Below are 14,595 nucleotides of genomic sequence, written 5' to 3' on the forward strand. Positions count from 1 at the left end.
ACTAAACTGGAAGAATTTTGGTCATGGGATTGATTTAGAGGTATGGCAAAAATTGTGGACACAAAATTATAAAATGACAATGTCTACTGCATATAAAGAAAATTTGTATAAGATGTTTTACAGATGGCACCTACCCCGACAAGAATTGCTAGAATGTTTAAGGACAAATCCAAAAAACGCTGGAAGTGGCATCAGATACCTGGTTCATATTGCCATATGTGGTGAACATGCATGGAAGCTAAGAGATACTGGACTAAAATACCACATGGTTGGAAAAAATGATCAAAAAACACATAGACTTTAAACCATAAATTTTTCTACTGGGGATTATACCTGAAACATATAGCAGAGAAGTGAAATATTTGATTGTGAATGTTGTAACAACAGCTAGGATTGTGTTTGCTAAAAATTGGAAAAGTGAGAAATTACCTATGCAAGATGAAATTATTCGAAAAATAGTGGAATGTGCAGAAATGAGTAAATTGACATTTGAAATTAGAGAACAGGAAAATAAACAATACTATAAGATATGGGATTTATTTTATCAATGGTTAGAAGGGAAGATACAATAAAAAAGATTTGAGAAAGGTTGTTATAAGGGAAATTTGGAATTAAATTGATTTAAGAGAATGCATGAATAATGTAATAAGAAAAGATTGGCATAATGTAAGATTAGATAAATTTATGACATGTATATGTTGAAATTGCACAAAAGATTTGTAATCTGTCCACCAACACACTGTATTTGGATTGAAGATGTTTTTATGTTTGTTTGTTGTAAAAAAAAAAGTACTAAACTGGCAGCATATTCTTTTTTCTTTGTTCTTGCTACTGCTTCCCAATATCCAGGAAAAAGGTGATTCTTGAATCTGAACTGTCTTGAATTTTAACTAATGGAGTAAAAAGATATTCTATGGCCATTTTTCTCTTGTCTTTTTTCAACTGAAATATTTCAAGATATTGTATTGGATTTGTTGTCATATCTCCAAAGAGTATTTTCCCGGCAAGTGAATATTTGCTACTCATCCAAAAAGCCTACACCTGAAAATGATTGAATAATCTTGTTATGATTGTTCAAATCTCTGAGGAAACCCTATCTACCCTTTCCACTCTCACTACCTCATTCTATCTACCCATGCTATATAGGGTACAAAAGCTATGCTATGTATCATATCTTTAGCTGTTTATCCTTATTCACCTGCTGCTGGATTTAGCTAAAATTTTATTATGGCAAGTTAGATGAAGAAGGGAAAAATTACCAGTTAGGGCAAATAAGGAGGTCTAACATTTGCTTTTTCTGTTCTCTCAATCAGATTGTAATTTAACAATTCTAATCGGTGTAATTATGCCATTATTAAAGGATAGTCCTGTGGTGTGAATTGTAATAATTAAGTTTTAATTACAGGATTTGGTAGGGTGACTCTCTACAACCAGGTGTGTGCGAAATATAAAACCCAACATGTATTATGAAGCAAGACAACACTGACTGAGAATTTGGTGAATTGCAAGATCAGACTAAAGAAATGATCTAATAGTTGATTGATATCACCTGGTTTTTAAAATGTCATTGTCACTTTTCTGAGCCATTAAAACTGGGCATGTTATGTCTAAAAATGTTTCTTTAAATATATCATTTAGCCTTTTTTCAAAAATTTCATATATGAAATTAATTTATTGATTTCAAAAATAAGAGGCTAGGATTCCATTTGTTTGGAAACATTCCCAGTTACATTCCCGTTTATTTCTTAATAGGTAACCTGTGAAATACTGATGGTCACAAAAGAACGTGTCAAATTGTAATATCTTATTTGAATAGGTTATATTCAGATTTGTGGTGACAATCTATCTTGGATTATTTAGATTTCCACCCATCACTATTTTGCCTAAGAAAAACCAGTGGTCCACTTTGACCTCAAAATATATGTTAAGTTACAATTTGATGATCATTTTCCAGAATGGCTCAGAATATAGTGTATCCCACTGACTCAAACAAATTCTATGCAACTGTAAATTAGAAAGTAGTGGGGATAAATTCAGCTTTCAGCATTTCTGTTTGAACGGTAAATGCCTTGGCTAATAAAGCTTGCTTCCAATGTTGGCCTAAAATAGTTCTTTTTTTTAGTGTAAGCAATGGATGCATCATTATTCAGATTTTGCAAACAGGGATGGGACAGAACTTGCCTACTGTTTGCAATCTACCCTGGTTAGCAAGAGATAAGTTACTCTGACCTGAGGTATAATATTGTAAGCAATCAGGTTTCATGTAACAAGATTTATGTTATGTATAAAATTAGTAGTCACAATGAAAACAATATAGCATGAATCAAATATATTTCCTAACCAAGTAGATTTAATTTTATGTACAGATGGATAATGCTCAATTTCTTTCTGTTTTTCAGAAATGTGCCACTCGCCATTTGCTCATCAATGGTTATTGTCACACTTGGCTACGTCTTAACTAATGTGGCCTATTTTACAACTCTCAGCCCTGAGGATATGCTAATCTCCAAGGCAGTGGCAGTGGTAAGTCGTGGTAAAAATGCATATAGGACATTAGGGAGCATTATAATACATTGAAAATAAATCCTTTGACTATAAGGGAAGAACTGAATTTATAGGATCTATATTTTAATATTAAAGAATATATATATTAGTAATTTCTGGTTTTGTTTTTTTTTGTTAGACTTTTTCCGAACGTCTACTGGGAAATTTTTCCTTAGCTGTTCCTATTTTTGTTGCACTTTCTTGCTTTGGATCTATGAATGGTGGTATATTTGCAGTTTCAAGGTAAGTTATTCTTTTGCTAATCAAAGTAAAATAAAAGTGAATGGAACATAGAAGTATACTGTGTATCCATATATGCACATGCATACTAGAATTATTTCTTCATATGTAAATATCACTGATAGTCTAATAATTGAATAAATACAGAGAGAATATTGTACTTTTCCTTTAGGTTTAGCTGGCACTGAACAGCCGAATAGTAAAATGAGTGAAAGCAATAGAAAAATGTACATTATTGCACAAAATCTATTTTAAATAGATTTATTATTATTATTGTTCTCATTACCTGGTACAATTTCACTGATATATGTATAAATTATCTGCAAAAGTAAAATAAAGCAGTGCTCAACTATTCCTGTTTTTGAATGCTGACAAAGATGTAGGTTCAAAATAGGTTTTAGAAGTTTTTTTCCATGAGCTTCTAAATGTGCTTTCTAAAATTCTTTAATTCAGCTTCTGATGCTTGCATTGCATAGAAACAAATAGTACTATTGAGGATAACTTTGAATGTATTCTGCATCTCTGGTGAACTGCTTCAATTAATCTTGGTAATGAGCATCTTTAAAAGCTGTCCAAATTTATTTTCCCATCAGGATGTTCTACGTTGCATCCCGTGAGGGTCACCTTCCAGAAATTCTCTCCATGATTCATGTTCGCAAGCACACTCCTCTACCAGCTGTCATTGTTTTGGTAAATCATATAAACAAATGGCTTTTTATCAACACTGTATAACATGGTCCTGCTCGGAAGCATTCAAATGTAACTTAAACACTACTTGAAATGTGGTTATTTATTTCTGTTTCACTATGTTTGGAGGGGTGGAACATAAATAATGAGATGATGTATTCAAGAACTTTCTGCTAGTTGCCCTTAACTCTCATAGGCTAGCACTTAAATCAAGTGCTGTATTTTATTTGAAGGTTGAATGAGAGTGATTAATTAAACTCTCAATGGAATGATTCTTCCTAGATCTGAGGAAGACCAGTGAAATTCTAAAGACAGGCTATATGCTAATGTGCTGCTTTGAAGATCTGAAGTTACATTCTAAATATTTAGAAGAAAAATGTAAACAGCAGTGATAGATAAACAGCATTATCCCTCCTCTCATGGTGCTAATTCTAGGTAATTTATATACAGATGTATATAACTGCCTTTTTTATATCACTAATCTGCAATGATGAAATGAGGTGGCACGTTGGATAAAGGACCATAATTTTATTGATGACAATGAAAATGTATTACAGAGCCTGCAATTGGATAAAGTGGAGGAATACACACTGCTTTCTCACTGTCACAGCTATCAAATCCAATGAACAATACAAAAATCCTGTCAAGCTGGATAGCTTTAACCTTTAACTAATACAATAGTTTTGGTCAATTTAATAAGCACTTATAAGTATAAGTTAATCAGGTTGCAGCACAAATATCTTCTTTCATGACTGTATATAGAGAGAGTGAATTGACTGAAGAGAATAGGGTTGGATGCTCTTATACCCAGTGTATGGCATCTCATTGCAGAAACAGCATAATATTAGAAAATTAATTATTCATTGCTAGGCAGTGGAGAGAGATCAGAAATGGACATGGGTACAAGCTCACATCCAGGTGTATATTGTGGTGGGGTGATTAGGCCAGTAAACATTACTGCTCTTTACATCAGTAGTCTGTGCCTCACCAGTCATTTTAGTCTGATTTACTCCCTATTAGAAAGTGGCAAACAAGACCTATCTACTGAATAATTTGGCAACTTTTCACTAATAACATCGGTCAAATTTACTGAGGTTTGGACACTGAGGTTTGGGCAGGAGATGAGACATGACAAACATAGAATCTTGCAATCTTAATCTGGCATCAATTTTATTTTGTGAATTCTGAGTACTTGGATTGGGTGCTGGACAGTATGAGCTTCAACATGTATGGGCTGCATTCATACTCAGCCAGTCTCCTTTGGGATGATAGGATCAAGTTCAGTGAGATTGCTAATGCTCTTCTCTTCGCAAAGCCATCTCTGGATCCTGTCATTTCGGATACCAATCTTCTAGTGCAGGGGTCTCCAACCTTGGTCCCTTTAAGACTTGTGGACTTCAACTCTCAGAGTTTCTCAGCCAGCTTTGCTGGCTGAGGGACTCTGGGAGTTGAAGTCCACAAGTCTTAAAGGGACCAAGGTTGGAGATCCCTGGTCTAGTGTACAATATTCTTCTGTGGAAAAGATTTTGGAGACAATGTTAGAACTCCAATTACAAGTGTCTCAAAGAAGTGTATTAACTGATTATTTTTTCCAGTAAAAGGCGGGAGGGGGAGAAAATTCAATGTGGTTTATGGTGTATCCACTGCAATGTAATAAGCAACAATTTGTGCACCAATGAAGCTTTTTTATTTTTAAATTATTTTTCAGCATCCTCTCACTATGATCATGCTCTTTACCAGTGATCTCTACAGCCTCTTGAACTTCCTCAGTTTTGCAAGATGGCTTTTTATAGGATTGGCAGTTGCCGGGATGATCTATCTCAGATATAAACGTCCTGATATGCCTCGTCCTTTCAAGGTAACCATGGTTGTTATTATTATTATTATTATTATTATTATTATTATTATTATTATTATTATTATTATTATTATTATTATTATTATTAATTCGATTTTTATACCGCCCTTCTCCCGAAGGACTCAGGGCGGTGTACAGCCAAGGTAAAACAAGAAGTACAATATACAATAAAAATACAGATTAAAAAACTTATTATATAGTGGCCTAAAAACTTTAAAATATATAAAACTAAAAAACCCCTTAAAATTAATAATAGAAATTTAAAACCAATAAAATTTAAGCCAGCCCCGCGCGAATAAATAGATGTGTTTTCAGTTCGCGGCGGAAGGTCCTAAGGTCAGGTATTTGGCGTAAACCCGGGGGAAGTTCGTTCCAGAGGGTGGGAGCCCCCACAGAGAAGGATCTTCCCCTGGGGGCCGCCAGCTGACATTGCTTGGCGGATGGCACCCTGAGAAGTCCCTCTCTGTGAGAGCGTACGGGTCAGTGGGAGGCATGAGGTAACAGCAGGCGGTCCCGTAAGTACCCAGGCCCTAAGCCATGGAGCGCTTTAAAGGTAGTAACCAAAACCTTAAAGTGGACCCGAAAGGCCACAGGTAGCCAGTGCAGTCTGCGCAGGAGCGGTGTTACACGGGAGCTACGCGAAGCTCCCTCTATCACCTGCGCAGCTGCATTCTGGACTAACTGAAGCCTCCGGGTGCACCTCAAGGGGAGCCCCATGTAGAGAGCATTACAATAATCCAAGCGAGAGGTAACGAGTGCATGAGTGACTGTGCACAAGGCATCCCGATCAAGGAAGGGGCGCAACTGCCGAACCAGGCGAACCTGGTGGAAGGCCCTCCTGGAGACGGCCGTCAAATGATCTTCAAATGACAGCCGTTCATCCAGGAGAACACCTAAATTGCGCACCCTATCCTTTGGGGCCAATAACTGGTTACATGACTGTTTTCCATAAACAGGTTTTGTTCAAACCAAGCCGTGTATTTAAAAAGAGATCACCTAATGAAAATATCCTCTTTTTTGGTTGCTCATACATTCATATGAATTTATCTGTTCTCTGAAAATATATACTGAGGCCTTGCTTAGGAAGAGCCCCAAACAAGATGGTATTATGTCACCAATCCAACAGCACGGTATTTTCTTATCTTCAACAGTGTCCAACACAATTATGTTAGTAATCCAGCTTGGGAGCCCAACAGGTTTGGTGGCAAATGTAGCCACATTCTTCAGCATCAAACTGAGGAACTCATGAGGAATTGTTAAAAAATATTGACAGTTCTTCAGTCATTATGTCATATGGCAGTTGCCTGAATTGGTTCTGCTTCTTTTAGGGATTATGTATCATAGTTACACGTTAAATGATTTCAGTGTTAGTTAAAGAACACAGCTTGCAGTCCTTCCAATCATAGAACATATTTTGCTCAATATTACTTGATACAGTAATCTTGATCATTGTTTTATATTGCTCCATGATACAAAAATTATTTCCCCCTTAATTTAATTTTAGTTTTATTTTCAATAGTTCATTGGGATTTTATTGTTAATGGTCTAGTGGTTACAGCACCAGATTGGAAGTTAAAAGAATATAAATCCTGCCATAGGCATGAAAGCCAGCTAGATTACTTTGGGCCACTCAGTCTCTGTCAGTCCAACTCATCTTAGAGGTGGTTGTTGTAAAGAAAATAGGAGGAAGAAATATTAGGTATGTTTTCGGTCTTGAGTTATTTATAAACAATAAAACTAAATACAAAAATAAAAAATAAGCTAAAAAAAATAAAAAAGCTAAAATAAAATCTAAAAAAAAATGGTTTTGTTTTGCCAATAAAGAGCATTATATCATTCTTGAAAACTGAAGTGTTTAATTACATATTGTATGTTTTCCTTTATTTTAAAATAGATTCCAGGTTTTTTAAAATTTTAAAATATTTTTGATTTCTGTGAATAAAGAAGTATGGAGTATTATAAGCACACCTTGCTATCAGAACTTGTTATTCATTTCTAAAATGCCATTTAACCTGGCAGTCTTTAGCCTGATTATTTATTGATTTGGGGGAGCTGGGAAGTTAATCAATATATAGTGAGGAGTTTTAAATCATAGACCATAACCTGAAAATTTCGTTTCATTGTAAAACTGATTCAAATAGACAATTCTAAAATATTACATTCTGATTGTCATTGCTTGTGCATTATCATTTAAAATGATGGTAAACTAGCAAAGCAAAAAAAAAAAAATGCTGGGGAAAACATTATACAAGCCTTTCAAGGTACAGTTTGCACAGATTTGTGAGAATATCTGATTGGCCTTACTGTATGGGACTAAGCATTTTGTTTTTCACAGTGCAGATGCCTTTGTGGTGTTTGCGAGCAAGACACAGATGCAACCGCTCTTCCACTGTTGTTTTTATCATACTGTTGAACTTGTGGGTTCAGGTGTAGAGATAACACAGAGTCTCAAAACTAATAGCCATTGACAGAACTGGTCTTCATAAATTAATGCAATTTTCTATTTTTTTTATTTATTTAACCAATTTCTAAGGCTGCTCACTCATAAATGACTGTGAGTGACTTACATTCATTCAAAACAACATTAAAAGAGAACTGCACCATGAAGAAAAAACCAAAATATAAAATACATAAAAATTGTTACAATTACATAGCAATCAGTGATGCCACACGTTGCCTACCCCAGTTTAGACACCTTGGTCTGAAATGCCTTTCAGAAAGCAAGGTCAAAGGCACATGGATTTCAGGGCAAATACTGTTTCAAAAGGCAGGTGCAACTACAAAGAATACTTTCAGTCACATGAGATGACATTGCTTTAATCAATGGGATTCAGAACATACCAACTCAGACAGGTCTTAAATAGACAATTGAAAAGAGAAGGTCTTGCAAATACCCAGATCTTATATCATGGAAGGCTGTATGGATGACTACCAGTACCTTGAATTGTATTCAGCGGTTGATGGCCAGCATAACTTTGAAAATATTTGTTTACATAGACACACCATTTACTGGTTTAAAGATATCCTTCCAATTTTTAACCACATCAACCATTTTATTCCACTGAGAAAAGTGACAATGGTATAGAACTTGTTATTAATTAAACCACCGCTGGGATGCATGTTGAATAAAAATGCGTTTAGTTTCCTTTTCTTTTAATAGTCACTTGCATTTTTTTAAATTTACATTTATATCCCGCCCTTTTCCGAAGACTCAGGGCGGCTTACAGTGTATAAGGCAATAGTCTCATTCTATTTGTATATTTACAAAGTCAACTTATTGCCCCCCCAACAATCTGGGTCCTCATTTTACCTACCTTATAAAGGATGGAAGGCTGAGTCAACCTTGGGCCGGGCTTGAACCTGCAGTAATTGCAGGCTACTGTGTTCTAATAACAGGCTCCTTACAGCCTGAGCTATCCACGGCCCTTTGCATTGCATTGGTCTTCCTGAATATCCACGTTTTTTCAAAGTTATAGAGTGTCACTATATTTTAATTGTCATGGAATGTTGAATACTATTGATATTTAATAGCTAAATTTAGATTATAATAGTAATTGTTTGGAATGTTTTCCAGGTGCCGCTGTTTATTCCTGCTCTGTTTTCCTTCACTTGTCTCTTCATGGTTGCACTGTCACTTTATGCTGATCCGGTTAATACTGGCATTGGTTTTGCAATTACAATGACAGGAGTCCCCGCCTACTACCTCTTTATTATATGGGACAAGAAGCCAACATGGTTTAGGCGATTTTTAGGTGAGTGAATTTTGAGCAAAACTGATTTTTTTGTATTTTTATTTATGTATTTATTTATTTATAACATTTATAAGCCACCTATCTTACCTTTTATAAAAAGAATAACTTTACAGCAGAGAATTTAATTTTTTCCTACTTTAGTATTCTCATATCACACAAGTCATCATCTTTTTTAATCTAATGTACTGGATAAGTTGTTGCACTGGTTTAATTAGAGAGTAGGTTTTATTAATAGATCTCATCACACAATTTATAATTTGGAACACAACTGCATTTCCCTTTCGAATTCTCTTTCCATAAAAAAAAGTGGCTCTCTAGTTGTCTGTCCTGTGCTCATAAAACCATCTTCATCTGTGTCTATCAAATGAAATATGCTGGCTGGTAATTCCTAAAATTTGTTGAGAAAGGAGACAATTCATTTGGTAGGTATATGTTCCTGTAAGCATGCAATGGATTTTTTTCTTCTGTACTTTCTCAACGATAGTGCCTTTTTCCAAGTATATTAGAGATTATAATATGACAACTGAATAATTGTATGGAAATGTCTTTGAGTGTATAGCAGTGCATTATTTTTATATGAATTGTAGAAAAGAAACCAGACATTTCCTCACATTTATGACTTTATCTCATCAAACTCACAATTCCTTTTCTGCTGTTAATAATATAATTGATTTTTGAATGAATATCAGTGGTTTTTATTATTGGCCACTAGGAATAAATCTAAAAATAACTTCAGTCTTACTGGAATTCATCAGGTACAGATTATAGTTAATATTATATCTTATACAGCTCAAAACTCACTATTGGGAGTTAGTCCAATGTGATTTTATGCAGTGCACCAGATTGACCTTGGTTGCCAAAGAGTGATAGGAAGGAGGGGTGTCAAACTCAGGGGTGTCAAACTCAAGGCCCACAGGCCACAACCAGTGTGCGGGGTACTTAAATCCGGCCCATGAAGCCTGGAAATATCAAAGGTGAGGCCTCTTCACAGCTCATTTTTGTCTGGCAGAGTGATGCTGGAGGCCAGGGAGACTGAAAATGGGCCACACAGAGATCTTTTAGGGCTTCCATGCAGCCCATTTTTGGTCAGCAGAGTGCTGCAGGAGGCCATGGAGGGCGAAAGTGCCCCCTGTGCCCCCTTTTGGCCAGTAAAGTGCTGCAGGAGGCCAATCATGCCGAAAATAGCAACCCCACTTCCCATTTTAGCCAGCAGAGTGCAGCAGGAGCCATCTGTCCCAACTCTCCCCCCACCCCCCGCTTCCTGCCTGGCCCCCAGAGTACTACAGTGCTGATCCAGCACTCGAAGAAATCCAGTTTGACATCCCTGATAAAGACAATCTATAAGTATGTACTCATTTTTCTGAACTCTTAGTTCCATGATAATACTACCAAGATAGAAGACTAGTTTAGTATATATTTCTGTGGTTTATATATCTTACTGACCCCAGAAATCAGTGCAGGACACTTTGGCCATAATTGAGACTTAGCCAATACATTTTAATTAGTTCAAAACTCACTCTCTACTCTTATGTTAAGGCCACTTTGGTGCAGGATATGGCATTATGTTTAAGTTGATGAGCACAGATACTAGTTAAGCATTAGAAAGAAATTTTTAGGAGCAGAGTGTCAGCTCTATACAGCCAGTTTCCAAGAAAGATAAATTCCTTTTACCTGGGCTGAGACAGAAGCCAGGTAGTCTTCTGTCAGGGATCCTTTAATTTGCACTCCTGCACAGAAGAGGATGTTGGCCTTGAAGGGCTCTTTCAATAGAAATTCCTATGAACATCTCAGCCTCTAGCTTTTCAATTAATTTTTTGAAACATTTTCAGCTGAGACCATTAGGAATCTTTTATACCACAAAGCTAATTTTGGCCTGGGGGACAATGTCAGAGTTATAATGGGTAGGAATGTATAATCCATAAAATTTCTTCCTATGTATTGCAGTCCTAATGAAAACCCTAGTACCTGTGATTCTTCTAAAAAGAAACCCCTTAATGTAGCTGCAATTAATTTTAATTAGCTATGCTTTAACACATACGGTTGTTGCTACTCCTGCAGAAAGAAAAATCTCCAGTCTGTGTAATGGTGTTTTTGCATGTGTGTATATGTGTGTGTGTGTGTGTGTGTGTGTGTGTGTGTGTGTGAGTGAGTGAGAGGTATACAGGCTAACAAGCTATTTTTCAAGAATGTGAAATTTTGGACCATATATCCAAAAATGGTAATTAAAAGATGGTTACTAAATTATATCAATGTATAAAGTTATTATATATAAATATATGTCTAAAGTTGCATCTTTTTAAAATTTTCAATACCTACAATTAAAAAATCACTGTATGATCGTCAAAATATCTTCATAGCTTTATTTATTTACTTACTGTATATATATTCATAAGTATTGTTTTCTTCAAATAATTTATATAAACATAAGAAATATTTATTTTATTTATTTATTTATTTATTTTAAGAATTTGTTTCATAAGAAATAAAACAAAACTTGTGTGTTGGGAATCACTGTTACTTATCTAACCTTATGTCTGTAGGATTCTGTAGTTATTTCTCTCTGCCTAAGAAGAGTCTTTGTATTTTATTCTTTCATCAGGTATTTACAATTTCACAAGCTGTTGAGTTGTAGTTTCATAAATCAGTTTGGCCACAGGATGCCAGTGTTGAACCATTAAATTTAAGTAAAAAGCATAATACTTTTGAGATTTCTGCTCGATAACAATGCAGTGATTTTTTGAGCATTGTGACTGTTATTGTTTTTCTGGCAGGAGAAAATATAAATACCATAAATGAAACACACAGATTCTAAAAACCCAGTTTAAATTCAGAATACAAAATAGTTTGTAATTAGAATGGTATACTTCCATCTCATGGATATCATCTTTGGCAATCTAATAGTTAAGGAGACAAATATATATATATATATATATATGATTTTTCTAAAAATAGTTTTCAGGAATAATTAAATGGTTTTAAGTAAGAAAGAGAACACATGAACTAGTTGAGTGGGACATTCACAGATGCAAAATTGCAATATAAATCAATTTATTTCAACTTTAAAACCATTCACAGATGCAAAATTGCAATATACGGTAAATACATTTATTTCAACTTTAAAAGCAAATGAACATGATGGAACCAAAATATATTGAAACATCTTGGCATACTTTAATGTTGTTGTTTTTTTGCATGTAAAAATCTGATTTTAAGGAACAGAAGGCGCTATTAGACAGGTAGAATAGGAAATTCTGCCCTAAATTCCAATAATAGCTTAAAAAATTTTTTTTTACATTTATATCTTACTTTTCCCATAAGGAATGGCAAATAGTATGTAGGGACAATACTACTTTTTATTCTAAGAACAATCCTATGTAGTAGTTGTTTAGAATGAGAGAAAACAACTGTCTCAAAGACACTATAGATGAAATAAATCTAACAGAAACAGGTAATTATAATTGCAATACATCTAATGTGCTATTGAGAGTAAGCATTTGCCAGGTTATTTTTTAATTAATTTAATTTATTTTTCTATTAATTTGTAAATGCTATCTTCTTAAAATTTTAATAAGATTCAAATTCTAAAAAAAATGAATCACCAGACTGATTTTATCTACATTTTATGCAACACATATTTTGGATTTGAATCAAACTGTCAATTGCTTTGTTTGAATTCTATGTCTGTATTATCTCTTTCTCTGTCTATAGTCCTATTCCAAATGTTCTGGGGAAAAAAAACCTATTTGAACTTACATCTGAATAAACAGTAACAGACTCTCATATATTGTTCTTTCACAGACAAAATGACATCAGTGTTGCAAATAATCTTAGAAGTTGTTCCAACAGAAGATAATCCAGATTTGTGATCTTCAGCTAGAAGAATCTGCATTGCTAGACAACCATCCAAGTTCTTCATTGATTGAATGAACATTTTTGTTTTTTGCCAAAATGGCTTTTAAAAAAGTTTTACTGGAAAAGTTATATTGGGGCATCAGTTTTAACCTGATACTTGATGAAAACTTTAAATGGAATTATTATGGATGTATGTATATACATACATAAAAAAAGTTATCTGATACTGTATCAACAGTTTTGTAAGCAACTGTTCTAAAACTGTTTTAAATAATGTTTATCTTCTCTGCAAATGGAGTTGATATGATATTTTCTATATTTTAAATGTATAAGATGTCCAATTTTTCTTACTGATATTTACTAAGAACATTTGTTTTAAAAATGTTCATCATAGCTGGAAATATTAGAATGGATGATATGTGAATTCTCCATGCTGGACCTAATGTAGGACAACAGTAAAAGAACTGTATTAATACAAAATTATTCCATTATTTATTCTTTTTTAAAAGAAACACTTTATGGTTTATTGGTCACATTACTGCATTAAAAACAATTCTAATTTCCCCTTAATCAGTTGTGGTTAAGACTCCTGAATTGTTCTGACACCCAAAAAACATACCAAATGATGGACAGAAGAACATTCTAAGTGATTTAGGCAGATTTGCTCCATTTTACTGTCTCTTTATTGCAAATCAACACAAATTCACTATTTATTTGAGGTTCTCAATTTTACTGTCTTGTTATTGAAAATCAGCATAAATACACCATTCGTTTGAAGAGCTTTGAACCAACTTTAAAAACCACTACAAAAATATATGCCACTAAATAAAGATTGAATGCACTAATTACCACATCAAACAAGAAGAAGACCTTCTGCACACAAAATCGCGCTTTCTATAATTTTGTAAACAACAAACTTAAAGACTCGAGATCCATCCCACCCCTTAATGGATCTAACGGTAAAGAATGTAATGATGGAACAGTTAAAGCAAACCTCTTTAACACATTCTTCAGCTCAGTCTTTGTTAACAGTAATGACTCATACCCAACATTCCCCAGTCGTACCAACAATGCTTACAACGATCTTATACAAATAGATTTCACAGAAGATAATGTTGAAAAGGCCCTTCACAGACTGAAACTATCTCTATCTATTGGACCTGACGGTCTATGTGCATACTTCTTAAAAAAGCTTTCCACAAATATAGCAGAACCCCTAAGCATAATCTTTGAAAAATCTTTCAGGACCAGCTCCCTTCCCAAACTATGGTCACTAGCCACGGTCATCCCTGTCTTCAAAAAAGGAGACCCCAGCCTAGTTGAAAATTACAGACCAATTTCTTTATGCTGCGTCACCTGCAAAGTAATGGAATCAATCATCAACCAATCCATTACCCTCCACCTAGAAACAAACAACCTACTCTCTAATAAACAATTTGGTTTCAGAAAAAAATTATCCTGTAATTTACAACTTCTTCACTGCAAAAACATCTGGACTACAAATCTTGATCAGGGCAAAGCAACAGATGCAATTTACATAGACTTCTGTAAAGCTTTTGACTCAGTGGTACATGACAAACTTCTCCTAAAACTAAAATCCTACGGCATCTCCGGACCCCTCCACAATTGGATATCAGCGTTCCTGTCAAACAGACAACAAGT

At 34.6% G+C, this 14,595-nt stretch overlaps 1 protein-coding gene across 2 annotated transcripts in view; it reads left to right on the forward strand.

Moving 5' to 3' along the window:
• Nucleotides 1-13,503, forward strand: part of SLC7A11 (solute carrier family 7 member 11) — a 72,504-nt gene extending 59,001 nt beyond the window's left edge. For both annotated transcript variants that reach the window (XM_058192981.1, XM_058192982.1), the window contains exons 7-12: nucleotides 2,400-2,523; nucleotides 2,684-2,787; nucleotides 3,378-3,474; nucleotides 5,180-5,329; nucleotides 8,904-9,081; nucleotides 12,880-13,503. In XM_058192981.1, coding sequence (XP_058048964.1) covers nucleotides 2,400-2,523; nucleotides 2,684-2,787; nucleotides 3,378-3,474; nucleotides 5,180-5,329; nucleotides 8,904-9,081; nucleotides 12,880-12,947 — 721 coding nt within the window. In that variant the 3' untranslated portion in view covers nucleotides 12,948-13,503. The remainder of the gene's footprint in view (nucleotides 1-2,399; nucleotides 2,524-2,683; nucleotides 2,788-3,377; nucleotides 3,475-5,179; nucleotides 5,330-8,903; nucleotides 9,082-12,879) is intronic.
• Nucleotides 13,504-14,595: the final 1,092 nt, after the last annotated feature.

This window comes from Ahaetulla prasina, chromosome 8 (genome assembly GCF_028640845.1).
Source record: "Ahaetulla prasina isolate Xishuangbanna chromosome 8, ASM2864084v1, whole genome shotgun sequence".
Taxonomy (NCBI): domain Eukaryota; kingdom Metazoa; phylum Chordata; class Lepidosauria; order Squamata; family Colubridae; genus Ahaetulla; species Ahaetulla prasina.